Source organism: Anas acuta, chromosome 12 (assembly GCF_963932015.1).
Source record: "Anas acuta chromosome 12, bAnaAcu1.1, whole genome shotgun sequence".
In the NCBI taxonomy this organism is placed as follows: Eukaryota; Metazoa; Chordata; class Aves; order Anseriformes; family Anatidae; genus Anas; species Anas acuta.
The window spans coordinates 19994802-20017384 of NC_088990.1; the positions used below are offsets into that span (position 1 = coordinate 19994802).

The 22583-nt window shown below is 44.2% G+C and overlaps 1 protein-coding gene across 3 annotated transcripts in view; it reads left to right on the plus strand.

Annotated features, from left to right (window-relative positions):
* The first annotated feature begins 4278 nt into the window (after positions 1 to 4278).
* The window catches only part of TMOD2 (tropomodulin 2), a 34942-nt gene continuing 16637 nt past the window's right edge, over positions 4279 to 22583 (plus strand). Inside the window, exons 1-3 of one of the 3 annotated variants that reach the window (XM_068696353.1) lie at positions 4279 to 4430; positions 14818 to 15023; positions 16716 to 16872. In XM_068696353.1, coding sequence (XP_068552454.1) covers positions 14898 to 15023; positions 16716 to 16872 — 283 coding nt within the window. In that variant the 5' untranslated portion in view covers positions 4279 to 4430; positions 14818 to 14897. Of the gene's footprint in view, positions 4431 to 4533; positions 4867 to 14580; positions 15024 to 16715; positions 16873 to 22583 lie in introns of those variants that run through there. The other 2 variants (XM_068696355.1, XM_068696354.1) reach the window with 2 other exon arrangements.

Here is a 22583-nt window from a genome sequence, read left to right on the forward strand (position 1 = left end):
AGCTTGCAGTGGACCAGTCCAACGCGTGGGGCTGAAGCACCTCCGGGTGCTCCACTGCCAGCACACGCAGAGGGCAGAGGACGAGTCTGGGCGCACCCAGCAGTGCCGGGGCTGGGCTCTGTGACCACCGTGCCAGCCTGCGCCGGAGGCAAGAGACCCAAAAAAAGTAGAGCTGCTCTGGCACGCAGATGAAGGATGAATGAAGACACTTCTGTAAGCACAAGAGCACTTCTGTAAACGCGTAGCGATAGATTCATAATCCCTCTGCCGTAGGAAGGCTGGCGTTTTCCAAGCTGACAGGCCGATGTGGGTATCAGGGCAAACAGAATGTTCTCAAAAGGATTAGTGGAGAGATTTATTTTTCAAAGGCTGAGATATAATTTGAGACATTACACATGGGTGAGAGAAGTGTAGCAAATACAAAACCTCAAAGGACAGAGAAGACCTGGACAACAGCAGAACTTCCAGGAGTGCTGAAATGATACAAGGCGAGCCAGGAGCAGAGCCAGCGCACACCATCCCCATCATTCACTGAGCTGTGCTACGCCTGGCAGGAAAAGGGATATGCAAAGCCTCAGACGTAATCCTAAACTGATTAAATCATAATATATTTACTTACTCCAGTGCTGATGTGGTACAAATGAAGAACACGGATTCAATATATATGGCCCGGCACGTAAATACTTCCCTGCCTGGGAACTGACACGGGATATAGACAGGAAGGATACTGTCTGTAGACTACGTAAAAATGAAAAGCAACACCTGGACCCTCTCTCCTAGATAATCTTTATGAGAGTGGCCCAGCTCAGACTGAAACAAATTATGAGTGAAAAAATCATGTTCCTTCCAGTGGTAGGAAAGGCCGCAGTTTTGCGCTGGTTCTTGAGACGCAGCCCTTGTCATGCCCTCAGGCGATTCCTCTCGCCTTGCAGCTTTTTGGAGTCTCAAGGCTTGAGGCTTGTTTTCCTGGCCCTGTAGCATGCCACCAAGTGGGCCCCAGGCTGACAAAAGCATCTGTTCTGTATCTCGCTTTCCACACCCGCAAAATGGAAAAAGTGATTCCATTTGAGATGTTCCACTGCAAATTATTCAGTACAGATGAGGTATTTACTATCACTATCACTACCACAGCAAGTACAGCGCCCAAATGCATTTCTCTGAGATTTGTGGTATGTGTGGATCTAGAAGGGTTCACAGAAACAAGACTGGGTGGCTGAAACATCAGCTGAGTTTCAGTTAGTGTTATTTAATGTATGCTGTACTCTGCCTTAGAAAACAGTCCAACTAAAGCCTATTACAGTCCAACCACTCGCCATGCTGCTGGCCAGCGCTTTATGGCCCAAACCACCAGGCTCTTACGGACTGGGGCTGACCACATTGCCTGTTGTTTCTGTCTGAACACCCTTTCAGGAAATGTCACCACCACTCAGTAATTTTATATGAAAACAAGAGTCAAATTTTAGCTTTAGCCTGGGTCTGAGACTTGCTGATCAGTCATTGAATCGAGAGTTTTTAAATACAGGTCACTGAATTCAATCAACAGCTGGTCTTTCAGTGAAGAGAACAAAAACAAGCACAACACAGTAATCAGGACCAGATGTTTGTCTAAAAGATGTACCCCAGTTCAAGCAGGAATTAATTAAGCAAAGGCTTACAAGCTGTGTTTTAAAGCTATCAGATGAAAAGATCACAACTGCCCCTCTGCTTTTATATTAAAAAATACGATTTAAAGCAACTGACCACATTTAGGCTGCAAACAGTTCAGTGAAATGAGAGTTGCTTTTGGATGCCCCAGTTAAAATTTACACCAATGTGAGCTGCTGGTAGTAAGCTTGGTTTAGGCAGTGCTGGAAAAACGCCCAACCTCTGCACCGCACGCACTATGCCATGGCTCCGGACCAAACTGGCCAAAGAGGAGGCAGAGCCAGGCAATACTTTGTTTTGGGACCCACAGCACTGCTGGCTCTTGAAGGTGCCCCCCAGAGTGGAGCAAAAATTGTTCTAGAGCAGTTCTCCCCATGGGTGTTGTATCCTTACAGTGCTAACTCCACCACTGCTCTTCTTCCAACCAGCCAATTTCAAGGAGGCCTAGGCAGGCACAGTGCTATGCAAAGAATCCTATCAGGGATAAGACTATTTTGCATTTTTTTGTCTGTATGTCTCATTCATACAGCTAACCTGTATCTTTTCTTAGCCAAAGACTGATCATGTTACTTATTTTTCAATTGCAAACTCTATGCATAAGATAAAAGGAAGAAAGACAGAAGAACGCACAGCCAAAGAAGAGAAGAATTCAATCCAGCCAAGCCCTACGCTCCCTGCGGTTGTCTTACACTGTTAGATTTCTAACAGAAAGTAATAGGAAGTGAATTTGTCAGCTGATACAAGGCAAATACAAAAGGAAAAGTTAGCATGGGAGGGGTCCTTCCCATTGGCTTCAACCAAGAGGAGAGTTTCAACTTAACAAATACGTTGTAAGATGTGACAGGAAAATAGAGTAAAAAAACTCACAGAGCTTTATCAAAAAGCAAACACCTCAAAGTTAACTTTTGTTCTTTGTTGATATTGTACGTTTCCCTTTACCAGTATTTGTATAATAATAATCTGAGTAACTCATTCAACCCCTGATTCTACAGGCCAAGATTAAATCCCCCAAGATGTTAACTAATCCATGTTAACTAATGAAGCTGCATTTCCCTGTCTCATGTCTGACTTTGACCACGTTCGCTGTGAAGCTTGCACCCAAACCCAAACCAACAGATCCATCCAGCCTGAAGCACCAGGTTACAGAGCAGCAGATTCCAAAGCACTTCCTTGACGGTTCCCTGTCAGTCCTGGTACTGAGGAGAGCCAGGCAAAGCCATGGACACAAGCCCTATTTTATCTGAAGGCTGCAGCGTAAGGAGAGAGGGCGAAGAAAGACTAAATGGATCTGTTTCATAGATAACCACACCTTCAGAGCCGCTGCGTGTTCTGCACTGCACTGGGGATACAGGTGCCTTCCCGGCTAGCAGTGGCGAGCTGCCCAAGACAACGTGCAGAGCCTGCGACACGCTGCCTGCTGCACGCCCACACAGGTGCCCGAGGTGTTTGTGTTTGGCAGGGTATGGAGTGAAGCTGCAGGCATTACATTTCTTAGCTGTATTTTTTTTTTTTAATAGGAAAATTCAGCTCCAGTGCAGCATCTGCTTCTTAACAAGAGAATGTCTCATTTTCCTGCCAACACTTCATGAAACTTAAAGACATTTTAATCACGGGAATAGCTTTTCTGTTGCTCATGACTCATCATGTAATGCTCAGAACCAAGTGGCTCACTTCAGCTAAAACATAGTGTCCTGCAAAGGCAATCTGTTAAATTAGATTAGGGACGTACTTGATTACAGGAGGTACACTCAAATCGTATTATATATCATACCCGAACTCAACCACTGGTTAACTGGTATAGCATCAAAGCCCAAACATAAATTAGAATGTCAAAACTAATTAAAGGAAGAGAAGAAAAGCATCGGAACGGTCTCTTCCTATATGCTGTGTGAAGATGAACGTGTTCTCCACGAGGTTCTCACCTCACCCTAACACCAAAACCACACTGCAGGACGATACGGCTGGAGCTGTCCTCAGAGAGGCACCAGGCTGTGAGGAGGTGCCAGAGCCGTGCAATGTCCTTCTTGAACGGAGAGGAGCACCAAGTGCTCCTGCCCTTTTGGCCTGTGGGTGAAACCCAGAGACACCTCTCTGAACCCTCAGGGAGATGGAGGAGATACTGAGGAGTTGTTGTCATCATCCTCGTCATCATCGTCCTCATCCTCCAGCCGTGCCCTGCAGCCTGGCCGCAGCCCGGCAGGCTTTGGGCTTCTGGAGCCTCTGCTCCAGAACGGGCTCCCTGAAGCGAGGTGTGGCCGTGTGGGGCTGGTGCTGGCGGATTTCTGTGGCAGGGCCCGTGTGGCTGGTCACGGAGGGCACGTGTGAGGGGCAGGCTGGGCTGATGAGGGCCTGGTGCCTACCTGTGCTACCAGAGCCACCCGGTGCAGCTCCGGGGCCTCGCGTCCACACGCAGGGAGCTGACCTGCAGGGAGCTCCCCTGGGCGCGCATGGCGGTGTGAGGGGCAGGGCACCGGGCAGGGCACCCAGCAGGGCACATCCATGGCTGTGGAACCTCAGGACGGGGGGCAGAGGCTGGGGGACACCTGCGCTCGGGAGGAGGCTCGGGCGGGACCCCCTCCTCAGCGCGGGGGCAGAAAGGCGCGGCCGGGGCGGGTGCGTGGGCCGGGAGGGACCCACCGGGGGGGAGCCGGGGCACCCCGGCAGGGCCGGACTACGAGTCCCGGCGTGCCCGGCAGGGCCGGGGCCGCGCTGCGCAGCCGCCGCGCCGGGCACCCACCTGCCGCCGGCGCCGGGCGCGGAGGGGCGCGGAGGCGGCGACGGCCGGGGTAAGGCGGCGGCGGGCGGCGGGCGGCGGGGCTCGGGGCGGAGCGGGGCGGCGGCGGCACCGGCACCGGCACCGCGCGGGGGCTGGCACCGGGGGCGGCGGCACCGGGGGCGGCGGCACCGGAGCATCCCCGGCGAGCGATGCGATGAAATAGGGCGAGAAGGCGAGCTTCTGCTCGCCCGCCCGGGTCTTTTGTGTGTCAGAGCCGGGGTGGGCGCATCCCGCACGGCCCCGCCTGGGCAGCCCCGCTGCGGGACCGCCGGGAGCCCCTCCGCTCATCCACCGGGCTTGGCTCGGGTGGGAGCCTGGGGGGAATTCCTCTCGCCAGGGGGGAAAAAAAATAAAAGGCAGTCGTTGAGCAATGGGAAATGTGGAGAGAAATCTGAGGAGCGCAGCAATGGAGCATAAATGGATGGATGGATGCGTGTGACTGCCCTGTGAGTAGGAATAATAAACCTATGAGAAAACACTGCAACACCGTTAGGGATGGAACAAATTCAGAAAGGTAACAATATCAAATACCACTTAGAAATAATTGGAAGCAAGGTATTTGGCTACCATGAACGATGCACTGCGTACATCTCTGCTGCTGAAAACGTTTGGCAGAGGCAGTCACCGGGTTGTGTGCTTGGAATACGAAGGTGCAGCCTTGTCACTTCCCCATCACACGCAAGCTGCTCTTGGGCTGAGTATTCCCAGAAATTGCCCTTGAACCCCCTCTGTTCTGCCCTGCAGGTAGGAACGTGTAATAGGAAAGAAACACCTGGGACCAACTGGCCTTAATATCGCCTCTGCTCAGTCCTTGCGAGGGATATACCATTATTAGAGAAATTAACTCAAATTCAGGGATGTGTAGAGCTTGTATGCATGTATTGCTGTTCTGAAGACCTTATCATCTTTTCGGTATTATTCTGCGCCCACTTGCTAGCTAACAGACTGCCTTTGCTGTGGTGCTGTGTGCAATGCAGCTCTCTGAACTGCCACAAAATATACAGGAATTTAAATGTTTGCCATTAGGTGGAAAAGGAGTAAGGTTATGTGAGGCATTTAGTGACTCTGCTGCCATAAGTCCCACATGTAGCTTTTCTCCCATTCATTTAGCCTGGCTGGATTTGTCCAAACTTAGCCAACAGCTTCTCTCATCTTGACAATCTAAATAATTTTGTTCAAAATGGTGCCCTTTGCTCTTTTGTTGCGTAACTTTTCTTCCCTTCCCAAACTATTATTTTTTATTTCCACTGTTTTACAACTTCTAGCAAGCAATGTTTGTGCATTCTGGCTGTTATTGATCAGCTCTAGTTTTTTTGAAGCTTTTGTAGTTTTTTTCCTGATCGAATCTCATAGTTTGATGTTTTCCCGTGGCTGGGTACCCTTTTGACTGAGGCTGTGGTAGCTCTGCAGGGTTTAGCATTAAGAGGCATCAGGCGGCATCCTGTAGCCACATGTACTTGCACGTGTCAGGTTCATAGCGGGGTGAATGCATACTTTCTATCTATCGAATGTAACATGCAGGTGTAGCAGTGGTTTCTGTTTAACAGTGGGATTTGATCATCACTATTTGATGGTACAAAAATCTGTATACTTACTTTTAAAATTCTTCTTTGTTAAGATTATTTCAAGGAACAGGTGGGTCTGAAGGTCCAGCTGCTGTCCTAAAATAGGAGCATCTGAGAAGGGAACTGATAGAAAAGTAGCACCCTATTCGCTATCTGTTGTCAGCACAGGTGGAACAATACTTCTCTTAGTATTAGCCAGCATCCTTTTTTCCTGCTGATGTTCCCAACATGTGAAAACAAACAGTAATGTTGTCTTTTCCAGGACTGGTCTGATCTGTTTTATTCTAAAAACAGAAAGCGTATTTCCAGGTATGTTTCCTTCTATTTGTTTCAGCTATCAGGACATGCACACCATAGATGGTTTCCATTATTGGTTTACAGCTACAAGGAAAAAAAAAATAGTTACGAGTCCTTTGCACACAGTAAGAACTAAAAACAGCTTAGGAAGGATGCAAGAAGAGTTTTTTTAGAAATGATCAATGATTTGTCCTGTGATCAGCAGTGTGCGCTCTTAACCCAGCCTTTGGATCTCTCTGAGACTCTTTCACCTGGCATGTATCATTCATTTAAAGATCCACTTACAGGAACGAGACTGTCCATGGAAGAAGGGACAGGTAGAGAAAGGAAACGGTGCCCAATGTATGATACCTGGAAGACTGTTCAACTCTTTGTCATTCCACAGACTTTCCATTTGACCTCAAACAAGGTATTTCTTTTATCTGACGGGACAGTGAAATGGAGAGGTTTTTGTGTGGTTGATGGTGTTTAAGGTGTCACAAGAGCTGGTTCCAGAAAAACGTGTGCAGTCAGTGAGGATACCAGAAGCTGGCCTTTGGCATCCCCTTGATGCCTTTTCACATGTTGGGGATAATTCCTGCCCCAGCGTGTGCTTGGCTTTGCATTCATGGTAGATGTGCTGACAACGAGAATGACAATTCTTCACACAGCACAAACTGGGGAGACCTAACTGGATGCAGACACTTCTGTCTAAACATCCCAGTGGTTACTGTAATGTGCATGATCCAGGAACTGACTCATCCGTGTTCGTCTGGGGACCGCAGAGCCGCGGGCTGCTGTGTCACAGGGCTGGGAACATCTGTGCTCCGAGGAGGTACAAACACTTATTCTAAGGTAAATCAGCACCTTCTATGGCAGGATCAGACCTGCAGAGTCTGGAAGGTATTGAAAGAAGTAAAAATCGCATCCGTGCCCCACAGGAGAAAATGAGGCTGCTTCCTTGCAGTTGCTGTCACACAGGTCCTTACACTGTCACGTAGAACAGACCAGCATCACTGCTGGCAGTAATACAGTGATATTAAATCTGATCCCTGTGACCAGCACTCAGCAGTCACTTGGACAGCTCAGCAGCAAGGCGTTTCTGGTCACATCAGAGCTGAAGCTCACAGATGACAAATTTTGGGTGGAGCTGCCACTTCATAGTCCATTTCATTTGTATAAAAAGATTTTGCTCTCCCGGATTTTCAGGCTAGTGCTTTACACCACCCTTAGTTTCAGACAAGTAACTATTTTATGTTTTTAATTTTAGAAAAACTAATATTGTTATGGTTTTATATATATAAAAAAAAAGTTGTGTAAAAACAATGAGGGGTAGTTAAAATGAAACACAGATATCCAGTGAAAGCTTACCAGACTGCGTTTTAGGAAGTAATTCCACTAAGGAATTGAATTTATTTTTTCCTGGGGCTCCATTCTAGTCAAACAGCTGCTGGATATAATGCCTGGTGAAGGGAAGTTGAGATCTCAGTTCTGCCTTTTGTTTGAATGCTGATGGGGGTAGCCATCAGTCAGCCCAGGCAGTGCTGCAGCCTCTGCACCACCGTGCGTGGATTTCCTGAACGACCTCTCAAGTTCTAAAGATGCAAGAAGCCTCCGTTCCAGCTCTGCAGTTACCAGTCGCAATGAGCAGAAATAGAAGATGATGGCTTTGTTATTTCATCACCAAAGCTTCACCCCTGTCAGACCACAGCGGAGAAGCTCTGAGGAGAAGACAGGACAACACACGGACAGGTCTCTTCTGTCCTGTCCCATATCTCACACTAACACAGCACTGGAGTGCCTGAGCACCACGCTCAAGTTCTGTCAGCAATCTCACCCGTATCTGGAGAGCTTACGGTTGTCCTGTCCTCCTGTAGGCAGGAACTGAGTGATTTGAAGGTTGCTGTATTTTAGTAAGACTTGCTTGTGGTCCATGGACTATCATATGGTCAGTGCCTAATTAGTCATTATAATTTTTTATATGGAAACAATTCTAGTGGTTATAAATATAATGTCATCTAGAGACAGGTTATAAACTCATCAGCCATTGTAAAGAAAACTAGTTTCTTCCCAGGACTTACTTTGGTGTTTTGAACGGTTATGAATAGTATCACTAATGTTATTTTAGAAACAATTAGAAATTACTTATATAATAACTTTATTCTGCATTGAAGTAGGAGAAGCGTTCGTGTTTCATCTTTCTTTTATTGCCAGTGAAAAGCCTCTCACATTATCTGAATCAAAGGGACTGCATCCCTTTGTATCTTCTGTAAATAACCATACTGTCACATGGATAATTTTGCAATTTACATGATGGTTATTTTCTTATAAAGGGCATGATCAAACTCCAATTAAAGCAAACTGTCTCATGTTATATTTGAAGAGGAGTTGTCAGTCCCTCAGTAAAGAAGCTAAGTGCAGCGTAAACTACAGAGAGGCATAAGCATAATCAAGGTTCAGAACGGCTCATCCAATTATGAGATGGAGTTTTTGATCACTGAATGATCATCCTAAAGGTTCAGGCCTACTCTAGTATTAGGACAACATAATTGTTAATTATTTACCAGGCTCTTTATGGGACTAAACCGGTTGCTAGGAACAGAATGTGAACTAGCCCTAGATTAGCCCTGGGGAGAAAAAGCATTTACATAAAGTGACATTTTCTGCCAAACAGGTTTTAAACACACAAATAAAAATGTAATGAGACAATTTGCCAAAGATAAAACCAGGAACCACACATCATTTTTTAGAAGAAATGCATCTTTGCTAACACACTACTAGCATTTGGTGGTAATTTTAGTATCAAATGGGTATCTAATCACCTCGCATGTTTATCTAGTAGTAAATCAGGATAAAATGAAAATAATGCTTTATGGACCAGGATTTGCAAACCTAGAAACTGTATTGGTAGATACTGATTCTAACTTAGGGAAGCAAGCAAATAAACCAACAAAACTCTTTTGTAGTCTTGGGCTAGACATGGAAAATTTTTAGTGCTTACTTTGAACTTGATGTCTGATGGTAAAATGTGCGCTACCTCAGCTGGTGAGCTCGGCCGTCTGCCTGGATTTCCAGGCGGATGAGATTTTTTTCTGCAATAAATGAAGTTAAGGGCGTTTCTAAAAAACTGTGGTCAGGAACAGAAGTCAGTTACTGAACAACAGCACAGAGAAACCCACTTCAGGTGAAGTTTGTTTTAAATATCAAAGGATTTTTCAGGATTTTTTGCTGAAGCTTGACAAATGGTGGCTAACTGATCTGGGAATAGAAGAGGTCTGGCTGTGTAATCACTTCTCCAGGGCAGCCCTGACCTCAGTTCTGTCTGTTCCCCCTGCCAGCCCTGGAGACACCCTCTTGAAGAGCCCAGTTCTACAAATGCTTTAGTAGTTTGTCCATTTTGATCCACCAATTGATCAGGGATGGAACAAATTAGAAAAGGTGACTGAAAATGTACAGCTCAGTGCTTCTTATGTTGAGTTCTTCAGAAGGTTTTTTGGGGAAAAAGAAAAGTTGGGTGGATTGTAGAAGACCAAATCCTTTTCTGTGGTTTTCTTCTCCATTTTCTACCTCCATGAGTTTATTTCATCTCTGTAGTACCTCTTATTTATATCAGGACCTGTAGCTAATACCATTTTCACCATACACACAAAAAATTTGGTCTCATAATACTTCTCTGTGTATCACTGCCATACTTCTGTGCTATGCTGAACCTAATGCACCCTTTCTAGCTCTTCTGAGATTTTGGAATTGCCTAGTTCTAAACCAGAATGAAACGTTGTACCACAAACCACAATCTCCAAGTATGCATCTCCCTTTCTTGCTTTTCACATTTACGTAAAAAATAAAAAAAGAAACATTAGTTATATGTCAAATAACAGAGCACTTCTCAAAATACATGTATTTTTAAGTTTCAGCTTTCAACAGCCTCGCCTTATTTTTCATAGCAGTTCCTGGACAGCAGAGAGATCATCTGCCTGGCACTGGATTCAGGCATGTTGTTGGGAGCACTCCATTGCCTGGCTGGTGCAGAACAATCGCATGAGTTCCACCGAACATCTGCTTGTGTTGCACAAACACTGCTCTTAATCATAATGGCCCTAATCCTATTCATTTGCTCCAGTATCAATTTAACCTAGGATTTATTCTACCTGTTTCTTACTTTTGTGCTTATCCACTTGAGACAAAAGAAAGTGAAGGATTTTTCCACATTTACAGATCAGTTTCGGAGATATTTTTCAAAACACAACTAGCCGTCACTGTGGATATGGAGATAGTTCAAAATAGATCATGCATCAGAACTTCCTTTCTAAGTAACAGTTGCCATGATTTGCAGAATTAAGAAGAAAAAATTCTTAAATTTGATTTAAAAAATATTTTTTCTATAACAATGAAAATAACTCTTGGATTATTTCCCATCTAGCACATCTTTTTTTGCTTAATAAGTGCACGTTGCCATGTAACTTTATTCTTAGCTTGTACACACTATCAGAAACTAGGAATTCACATCATCTGTATCACAGCATTCTAATCACTATGGGACCTCTGAGATGCTATGTTTTTCTGGGTATACAGCCTGTGTTTTAAAAAGCACGAGCCTTTCTAGCTTCTGGTCCACAGAACGTCACGTAGTTGAGGTCATCCTAACTCTTCTCAAGGCATCCAAGCAAATGAGCGTGGGAACACTCCATCAATGTCCATCTGACATTAACTTAGCAGAGGACTGATTCCATCTCAAAAAGAAATAGCAGTATCAGCAGTAGGAAATTATGGCAGTATTATGGTATCAGCAGAAACTATAGCCTAGCTACTCAAGAAAACCCTTCCAGTAGCATGGGAGGATTATAACAAAAACTACTTATAGAGCATAACAAAGTAAAGAGGAGTTATATCACAGCAGGTGTTGACTACATGCAGCAATAATGATCATATGCAGGCTGAGTAATGACACCTTTTTTGTCTTTGAAAACATATTTTGAATTCTCACAATGGTAGCCAAGGGTTAAAAAAAACCTGCCCCAAATTAAACAGAAATATGTATTTCTTTCCTTACAAGGAATCAAAGGCAAAAATACAGCAATGGAGTCTTTGAAGCTCTCTGTGAAGCATCTGTGCTCCAAAGAGATTTAAAAGTAGCACACAATTAGCAGAAGTGCTGCTACTTAAGTTTGTGCTATCCCGAGTCAGCATCAACTTCACCTGTTGGGCATCGAGCAGCATGCTTTGTAGTGTGACAGCGGGTACTTGAGCCCATGGTATACTGTTGTTCAGTACTGAAACTAAATGGAAAAAGCAAACAGAATCTGTGCTCCTCTATTTCATGCTCTCTGTATTCACTCTTCCACAGTCTTACCTATGGCCCTCATTCTGCTTCCCTCAGTGTCCCTAGTGCAGGGCCACATTCACCAGCACATTGCCTCTGCAACTAGGTTGAACATCTCTTTGTGGGACACCCAATCTGCTTTTGCAGACACAAAATAACAGTGGCTAGGAGTTGTTGGTTGCTTACAATTGCTTCTTTCAGTTTGGAGTATGTTTGTGTCATGCAGTAACCATAACAAAAGAAGCCCAGTGGATATAATCTGTAAAAACTAAACAGTGTGTGCACACTCACAGAAGTCAAAGCACACTAAGGAGCAGCACAGACAGCATATGGCCCTGTTTACATACAAAAAATTAACAGTAGGGAATCCAATTAGGAAGGCAGAGATAGCATCGCCACATTAGAGTGCAATTTCCAGGGTATGTCAACTCAAGACTGCAGCATTTCCTTTCCAGACTGATTGATGCTGACTTGTTAGATTTATCTTATTCCCTTGGTTTCTGATAAAGTGATGGTGGTGAAGGGTCAACAGGAAGCGTGAAGGCCGCACAGAGATGGCTGGCATTTCAGCAGCGCTGCCAGCGGCCTGTAGCGCAAGGGGCAAGCTCCAGAAAAGCTTTGCTACCTGCAGGGATTGGGGTCAAAGAAACTCCCTAAGTGGTGTCTTTTGCTTTTGTTCGGTCACTGAAGAATTAGGTTCAGTTGTGAAAGGGAAAATATCGCAGGAATTTCTGTCACAAACATACGCTTGGAAGAAAAGCATGAATTGGAACTCTCCCATGCAGCACTGATGCTAAGAAGGGTTTTCCAGCACAGTGCTTCGTGCCAGGAGAGGAGGCAGGCTGCTACACCTCGTGTCAGGGCTGCTACACCTTGTGTCAGGGCTGCTACACCTCGTGTCAGGGCTTACACTGCTCTTTGGGCAACCTTGCTGCGCGTGGTCACGTATCTTCTCTCCCTAATGATTAAAAGGAAGCAGTTATGGTATTGAGAACCATCACACGTTGAAAAGCATCTCCTGACATGCTTCCCTTTGCGGCTAAGCACTTAAAGAGTTCACAAAGAAGTAAGAAACAAATCCTACTCTGCAGTAAATAGCCATTAGCATCAGGATTCAGTTTTGCAAACCTTTTCACAGAAGCCATTCCATACAAGGTCTAGTTGATGCTGGAAAAAACCTTTCATAGCTGCTTTCCTCGATTTGCCTGAGCAATTCCCTAGAGCCTGGGGAGAGCTGCTGGTAATGGGCATCCTCGGTGTGCTCCTGCCCTCCCATGTAATGAGCCCAACCTCAGGATTACATTTCTGTCTTTACCAGGGATGCAATTAAACTGCAATAAAATAAACATTTAAACCATTAAGCAGAGTTTTAAGGAGCTCTAATCCCCTCAAAGAAACTTTTCAGCCCTGTTAATGACTGCTAGCTGAAACGCTGTGTGTTTAATGAGTTTATCCACAGAAACTTTGAGAAGGCGCCTGATGCTTTAGTACACAAGTACTGTACTGCATCTGAATTTTTTACAGTTTAAAAAAAATATACTGCTCACTTTTAATTAAAATACTTTCATTTTTTAACAAGTAGTTTTGATAACAAGTCGGATTAATTGAACGCATGTAGAACTAGCGTTCTCATTTAGCACCAAGTACGTAGAAATATCTCTTTTCACTGTTTTTTTTCCCCCAAAATATAGCTCACTCATCACATATCATAGAATTTTGATAATATAAGATTTTTTCTCAACTACTGTAACAGTGAAAAACATCATAGCTGACTGACTTCCAGAAGGAAACTCACAATTTAAAGAATGTTGAATTCTACCATGACGTTTGGAATGGCCTGACAATAGTGGCATGCTGTGAAAACAGAGATAATAAGTAGAACAGCAATAAGGCAAAAGTGGAGACTCTATAGGGAAAATAATGCTTGTGCCTGGGATATCATGTTTGGGTATTTCAAGGGAAGGCTCGTTATACCTTGTGGTATTCATGTAATTCCAAATTTTTCAAATCTAATTCTACGAGTTATTCTCTTCCTTTTCTAGAGGCTACTGTCTTATGATAAATAAGATAATGATATACGCTACAATATTCAATATTTTAATAGTGAATCTGTAAGTAAATGTATCATTTTTGTTTGGATTTTGAATAAAAGGAAAACCAAAGATCAGGCTTCCAGCTCATATGAAGAGTGACAGAACCTGCATGGATTTTGTTAGCTTATGACAACTGAAGGAAGACCTGGCCAAAGGAAATTCTGGTTGTTAGATAAGCTGTATGTAAGTGCCAGTTGGCTGGTTTCCATATCTTTGAAATTTGTGCCTGCAAAAACTAAGCTGTAAAACTGCAGAGCAAACTGTATGTAACTGGGAGAGCTCTGGTGCTGGGGTGAGGAGCTGGGCAGACTTGGGAGGGCCTGGATCACATTTAAACTCTGCAGCTGATGCTGTGCCTGGTTATGCATTAATTCTCTTTCACTCCATCTACTTACAGCAGATTCTAACTCTAAAATTGATTCTGGAGAGGAAAAAAAAAAAGGGAGTAAAAACAGAGTTCTTTGTCGTATGACAAAAAATGTGACAATGACTAACTGTTGTGCCCACATGAATGACAAGTGATCCTTTGAGCTCTAAGTAGCATAGCCCCGCTGCAAGACCTATTTTGATGAGAAGCACCACCACTGGTAGCCACAGTTTCTGAAACAGCACTGCAAACCACCATAGTCTAAAGCTGCTTAAGTAGCCAAAATTTACCAGAAAGCCTGCCAAGATGATGTGGCTTTTGATGCAGGCTTTTAGCCTGCAGCAAAGCTGTAGTAAGATTGGATACCTCAGGCATAACATTTGGCAGAGCTGGACTGTTTTCTGTGACTCTGCCTCTTTCCTCTGATGCTTTTCATGCCATTAGCCAAAAGAACAAGTAGATACTGCTGTTTCTAAGCAAATTAAATAAAACATTTATCTCTGTGGAAAAGGATAAGCTTCCGTTTTTTTCTTATGTAGGTCTCAAAGCTTCTGTTTGCCACTGCACATGTGAAGCTCCCGAGCAAACCGTGCCATCCCTTCCCACCCCTCGGATACTGCTGCACAGCCCAGCGCATCCCCACGCTCCCTCAGCAGAGCCAGAACATCTTGCTGCTTTGTTTTCGTTAATAAAGTGTAAATGTGGCTCTCAGCATGCAGGCTCTTCAGGACTGTGTCTGCTAACTGGAGATATTCATAATGCTTTATTGTTAACAGTGAGTGAAACCGCAAGAAGCTCCATCCTCCTGCATGGTTGAAATCCTGAAAAGCGTCAGCTGAGCAGTGCAGCGGGAGACATGTCTCTGCCTTTCCGAAAAGAGCTGGAGAAATACAAGAATATCAATGAAGACGAAATACTCAGCAAACTCTCGGAGGATGAACTGAAACAGCTAGAGCATGTTCTTGATGACCTTGATCCTGAGGTTAGTAGTGGGGGTCAGAAGGCTTCCAGTGCTGAAGCTGTTCATTATAAATGCCACGCACTGCAGCATTTTGATTCGTACTGTTATAGGAGTGGCAGCGTTCTCTAAAGGGTGAGCAGCTCAGCTAGGGACATTTTGGTTTCATTTCTGCTGTGATGTGCTACTTGCTTTTGTACGAGTCACCATGCTTTCTCTATCCCTTGTCTGTTTAGACACAAGCCTGTCTGCAGTCTAAATCTTTAATCATGTTTGTATACTGCAGCATGCTGAGAAGCTTTTTATGGCTGCTATTCCTGAGCACAGAGCAACAAACAAACATAATGTGTGCTTGTGCTTGTGAAGATCAAATCTTTTGAACTTCAGAAATCTGTTGCCTATGTCATTCATCACAGATATATTTAGCTGAAGAGAATATATTTAGGCATGATTAAGGAAAATAAGATTCAGCTACACAACTCATTTTCTAGAGAACAAGGATAATTTGGGTATTTGAAAGCACTGTCACAAAGAGCTTGAAGATCTCTGTCCACAGAACCACTCGGTCCTACAATAACAAGGTTACAGTCACAGATCTTGTTGGAAATTTGACTGTGCCTACCCCAAAAACTTCCAAACTGGTGTAGGAGTTTGAAAATTGGCAAGTAAAGTAGCAGATAAAACCCACTTACTCTGGTGACAAAAAAATCTGGAAGAAAACAACGTATTTATAGCCTGTAGATTTATAGCACATGTTTACCTGGAAATTTAAGGGCGGGCCTTATTGTTCTGTCTTTCCATGCTGCCCACGTCCCTCACTACTACCACTCCTACAGTGCATTTTCTGGTGCTTTCAAGTATGTGGCATCTCAAAAAGTGCCACATTCATTTGTGGCCAAGCTGCATACATGCTGCAATTTGTAGTGCTCCAGGCATGTTTGTGCATGCACAGATGAAATGCCTCATGTCCTGAGCTCACTGCGTACGCTCTGAATTTGCTGTGTATTTGCCATGATCAGACTTACTATGTGTGGTCCGGCCTGCGTATGCACTGCAAAGTCTATGTACCTGCATCCCTTCCTGGGGTTTCCTGGACAGAAATGTGCAAGCGGTATGCATCTCCCTGTGTTGTGGGAGGCAGATGCAAGCACATAGTCACACAGATACGTGTTTAAAGTGGGACTTCATCTGCTTGCTTCCTGCATACTCTACATAGCTGACATCCACATCATTCACCAATTGCTTTCTGTGCGTTCCACTCATTTTTGAAGTTCAAGGGACATCTGCATTAGTATGAACGGAATTTTTGAAAAAAAAACAAGAGAGAGAGAAATAGTAGGAAAAACAAGAAAATGAGGAGGAGAAAATGTAGAGAAAGCTGAGTCTATTTACCTGGTTTGTAAACTCTATGGTTGTAGTATGTGTAACAGAAAGGGCTATGGTCTTGCTCTGTTCTTTGGTGTTATGACTGTAGGTATGGTTTGTGAAAGTATTAAGAGGTGTTACTAACGAGAAGCCTGGAAAAGCCCCTGGTTTCGATGGCTACATTTAGGTACCATGTGTTATTGCTGTTGCCAAGGAGCGTTATGTGAAGTAACATGCAAAGAACAGTTCCACTTGAAAAAAAAAAAAAAACACTAAAATTTAATTCGGAAGACTTTATGAAATTGCCTCATCTCCTTTCCATCCCTCCTTCTCTTCCACACACCTTCACAGAACGCCTTGCTTCCAGCCGGATTTCGGCAGAAGGACCAGACCACTAAATCCGCCACAGGCCCCTTCGACAGAGAACGCCTGCTTTCGTACTTGGAGAAGCAAGCACTTGAGCACAAGGACAGGGAAGACTTTGTGCCATTTACAGGGGAGAAGAAAGGTAGGGCCAACCTTTGTGTCGGGGTTGCGTTATGACCAACCTGAACGCTCAGGGCCCTTCTGCCCAGCCCTCCCACCCAGCCAGCCAGGCAGGAGGCCATGGTGGTGCGGGGCAAGGCTCGTGAGCCACGTGTGGTGCTGGTGTTGGAGGAGATGAAATGGTGCTTTTGTCAGTAGCGTGGTGGCCTGCCCTGCTGCTCTGCGGTTCCAGCCGCAGGTTTAGGTCAGGCTGCTGTGGATCTGGGAGCTCACGGCTGCCTGGGTTCAGGCAGCGGCTTGCAGAGCAGCAGGGGGCTGCGGCTGCAGGGAAGGGCAGCACGGGTGGCCTCGCGCCTTCGTGGGGACTGCTCCCACAGCAAGTGTTGGCCTCAAAAGGGTGCTGTGATGGGGGAGCTGGTTAGCAGGAAGAGTACCTTCTACGAGTACCTTCTAAGAGTGCTGTTCTAAGTGAGTATTGCCTGAAATTACTGTAAGCAATAGCTCAGGGAATGCATTCACAAAAAAAAAAAAAAAAGTGTTTTTCCACTTGTTTACTCGCACATCTGGTAATACTATTCATGCAGACAGATCCTCTGTTTCCCATTGCCCTACAGCTACAGGAGAAAGAGAAAAACAGGAAAACTTTATTCTAATCACCCAAATGTTGGTAGGATAACCTTAGGGCAAGAACAATCATTCTTTTAAGCAAGCAGTGTTCCTATAGCACCATTTCCTCATCTATGTACAGTGGATAAAAATGCTTGCCTCAGGCCACTCCTTCATTCCAGAAGGACCTGATGCCTGCGTCCATTTGTGGCCATCTGATTATCTGCCTGTTGTTTCAATGGGACCTGCTGAACGAAAAGCAGGTTTTTCAAGACAGTCAAGTGCAACATTTTTTACCTTCTGTGTCATTATTGAAGTTATAAAATGTCATTTGCAGGGCAAGAGTTGTTACTATCCTTACCTTGTGCATTCATTCTTTGGAATAATGAGTTTAGACGAAGGAGACAGTTTCCAGCTAGATCTGTTGGCTGCTTTATTTTATCCTGCAGCATATTTATTTACCTCCATTTTCTCCACTGTAACTTGAGCTCAATCCTATTCATAGGGTTGATTCTGAGCCCTGCAGAAATACAGGAACATTGCTGTGTTTCTGCAGGTAGCAGAAGGGATCGAGCACATGCTGTACAGAAAGGAGAATGGTTTATTGTGGTGTGGATTTATTACCAATTGTTTCCCTTTCCCAGTCTCCTACGCACCATTGTGTTAGAGCAGCACAAGTTACTGCTTGCAGACCTCTGTATATTTGTGCCGACACCTTCAGTCAGGTCTCACCTTACTGATATTTACTGACTTTGCCATTTTGCACTGTAGTCATGTCTGCAATCTCCAAACATAAAGACACAAAACAAAAGTGGTGTGTGGAATTGTGTACACCCACGCGACTGGCACTACAGCTGTGTAAAGCTAATCCTGGTGTCGTCCATGATAGAGCTATTCTGCAGGCTGGCTTGTTTATTCTACTTGAGTTTTCTTCTGATGAGGCTAAACCAGCATTTTTCCTATGTTTCCTATGCTTCCAGATGTCCAATATATGACACTATATGCTAATTTTTAAGAATTAATAGTAGTTTTCCAAATCTGAGTAATTATCCCAAGATAAATAGTTTATATTTTGAAAATATGTAAGAATATGTAAATATAAGAAACTACAGAAGAGTATCTCTTGGGGAAAAGCTTATTCTTCACCTTGTGCATGTTGTTGGGCTCTAAAGTTCATTCACAGTTTGGCAAATATTTATGTAATTATGTTACATTTACGTTTGTTAAATGATTTCTTATGTTATAGCAACACTATAATGTAGCCATACCATACATAGCCACAAATTCATTTTATGGTAATCATGATAGTTGAAAATTAAGTCCTGGGACAGCTCCGAAGTGCAACCAGTTGTGTATAATTAGATGTGGGAAGTGCCAATGCCAATGTGCCATTTGGCATTATTTACCACCTGAGAATATTTGCTTCTTGGTAGGATTAGGAGATGTCAGGTCTTGTTCAAGCTTTTGTCACTGTTTCGTACTTTGATGTTTATCTTCCAGTGGGAAAGTATTTATTTTTCCAAATTTAGGAAGCAGGATGTTTCTACCAAATGTTAAGTGACATTTCTACCAGTTCCTATGTTTATCATGCAAAGCTAATACTGACTTGAAAATTCCATGATGGGCTGAAGGTGGCATTTAAAGTTTCCTCCTTCCAGAACAGTCTATAGTACATCATTATTTTTTTTAGTGTCCCTGTTTCTCTTTTTCTGTTGTTAATGTTTTATTGGAGAATTCCAGACCAAAAAGCAATACCAAGCAGCTGCTGAAGGACAAAAATCAGTTGTCTTTGTGGGTCTCTATATGCTCAACACAACCATAAGGTTTTGATTGTGCTAGAAAACAAGCCAAAACAAATTCCAGAGTTAAGGGGGATATTCAGCGTGGTTGGAGCACAGGAAGCATTAAATACGAGCTCAAGGTGGGGGGCTGGTTGCACAGGGAATTGCCTTGGTTTTGATTGTAATCGTGGTTTTGAGAGATTGGAAATGCTTGGCAAAAACAACCAAACGTATGGCATGCATTAGAGTTTTGGTCCTCTGCCACATTTCAGCTTGTTAACTTACTACATTAATTGCCGTACAAAAAGAAGGTTTAAAGCCTGTATGGGATGGCTCTCAAATTTCACTGAAAACCCAAGTTTTGTGCTAAACCTGTGCCAGAACATTCACAGCCTGGCAGGAGCACACCCAAAGCGGTCACTGAGCAATTCTTCCAGAGCACTGAGCCCTGCACCTCTGTGACACAAGTCAGGGGTGGGTACTCGGTTTGAATGTCCCTGTTGGGAGTGCTCGCTCCCATGAGCAGCATGCAAAGGATCGGGTGGCTTTCAGGAATCCTTGTGCCGTTAATCAGCTGTTAATCAACCATTCCCACAAACGGGGTTCATTATTAATGAGCAATGGAGGGATAGGGAGTTAGGGCTGATAATTGTAGCCATAGTGATTGGCAGCCTGTAAGTGTTTATTTTATGTACTTTTGGACTAGTTCCTACTTGAGATAGATGCTCCAGAAATCCTGACATAGAAGCCAACGAGGTTGTTCAGACTGACCCACTGCAGCTAAGACACAAGGCTGGGACAGCCGCCCATCGCACGTAGATCACTATGAAACCTTTTTAGAGTGGTCCAGGAATAAAAGATGGAAAGAAGAAGGGCTACTGCTGGCTAATTTCTCAGGCAAAAAATGTTAAAAAGCAATGTCAATGCTACATGGTTATAACAGAAGGAGACAAGAATGAGTCTGTGTTCACAGTGGAGAGAAGGTCTGAGAGGAAGAAATGATCATTTTATGTCCTAGGATCAAAATTAGCACTTGAGACCTGTCCCGTTTTCTCACAGCCTTCTTGTGATTGTCCTCAAGTTTTCTTATCTGTCCAATTCCAGAAAGGAAAATAATCCTCCATCCTTCACTTGTCTTCTTTGTTGAGATGGGCCAGAAGCTTTCTCTTACTGAATGTGTGTGCAGCTGCTCTCAGTTAGGATCCGAGGACTACTGTAATAGAGGCATATACTATTAGTCACACTTCTGCTTCTGCTTTGTTGTAGTGGTTCTCTTACTACATGATGCTAATGAAACATAATTGAAAAAAGTTCTACTGTGAAATATTATTAGATATGAAAAGTTGGCCATGCCCTTTTAAATTGCTGTAAGCAGTGCTGTTTCAGTTCTTCACCACTGTCTGTTTTCTGCAAGGTCTTCCACTCCTCGCCAAACCATTTCATGTTGGGTCTGATCCAGTTCTCATCAAAGTTATGGAAAAGCTCCAGTGGATTGGGCTATTATTTGTGGCTAGAAAGAGAAAGGGAAAATGCTCGTATGTGATTAAATGCTAACATTTTCAGTCAACCAATAAAAGGGAAAAGGAAGAAAATGATGATTGAACCAGAGAACTTTGGGGCAAACCCAAAGAGTTGCTCTTGCAGAGATCATCTATCTTGTGTGTAGTGCTGTGCCCAGCACAGTATCAATACTCAGCAGTAGTGATAATGAGAGTCGTTTTCAGAAGGTCAAAGTATTAGAACAGACGCTAATGAGTTCCTGTTCCAGTTTCTGTACCAGACTGTACATAGAAATGTTAGGGTTTAGAGATATGATATCTTTTTTTTTTTTTTTTTTGATCGACAAAGGCAGCCTTTTCACCCCCAAAGCTGAAATGGTTTGTTTAAGTTTTGCCACTTTCTTCCTGTTCTTCAAGGCTAAAATTTAGAACTGGTGTTCATCTCCTAAAGCATGGAAAGTGCTGCTGTTGCTGACAGTAATGCCTGTAGCCAATGTCTTTCACTGCTTGCTTTTGTAAGGCCTTGTTTTAGTTGCTCATGACTTTGCCAAACTCGCACAGTTTACACTGAAATTTCCCATGCTGAGAGTCTGCCTCAGGCTGAATTTTTGGAAAGTGTCAGCAAAAAGGACTCAGCTGTTTCCAAGAACAAGATTAGGAGAAAACACATTGTTTTAGCCATCTCAAGTAAATTTTTCCAGCTGTTTTTTATGAGCTACAGTGCCGCCATACTTTGAAGACAGGACCTGAAATATATGCCCTTTGCAATCTCCAGGGAAATATACTTGAACTTGGAAATTTAGAGACACTGTACTTGTACCTCCCGTTTGTTCCAGTAATCTCCAGATTCCTCCTGCAGTGAGCATTAGTCATGTCCTCGGGGCTGCCTCCATGTGCAGACAGCACATATGACAACAGAGCAGCACCCAGAGACCTGGTGTGGTCGGCTCAGGGCTGCATGGGCAGTGCTGGATGCTCTTCATGATTGCTCGTCTGAGAAGCTGCTGTCACACCACAGCCGAGGCAGGGACATTCTCGTTCTGATGGTGCTTTTCAAAGGAGCTGTACAGGAGAAGAAAGAGTACACGGCCAGCAGGGAGTTTGGTGCAGGGTTGTGGAGGGCTTGTCTTTGTGAGGAGCTGTATGAATATGCTCAGGGTGAGGGACTGGATGCGGCAGCTCTGGGGAAAGGAGCTGTAGAAGACAGCAGTGATTGGAAAGAGAAGGCAGAGGAAAAGGAGGTGGTGGGAAGGGTCAGGATTCAAAGTTACGCAAGACCACAATACACAGAGGATGGGGAAGGAACAGCTGTCAATGGGGAAGGGAACAGAGGGAGAAAAGAGGGCAGAGAGGAACTGGAGCTTTGCCCAGGTTTCAAGATTCTTTGATGCCTCTGAGAACCTGAAACCCAGTGACAGAGCTCAACTGTTCCTCCTCTGTTCCTCCTCTGCTGCTGCTCCACATCAGCCATGAAAGCCTTCTGCTGCTGTCAGTGACCTGGTGGTAATCCAGGGGGCTGCAGCGGGAGCCTAACTGTTGTGGTGATCCCTGTGAGGGTCTGATGAAACTCTGAGCTCCCTTCTGTCTTAAAGATGATAGGTTGGCTCTTCTTTACCTGAATTTGAGAAAGTGTAATTTTCAGATGAATTCTTCAAAGGGCGTAATGAAGGTGGCAGAATCACAGCATGCTGCTCAAGGCCAGGGATGCTGGGGCAATTTAACGTCGCTCTGGGTATATGCACAATATATTTAACAACTTTGGAAAGCTAAACTTTGCAACCTTCCTATTCCATTATCCTGATATTTAAGGCATAGAACATGCGGTTAGTAATCCAAGAGTAACAGCA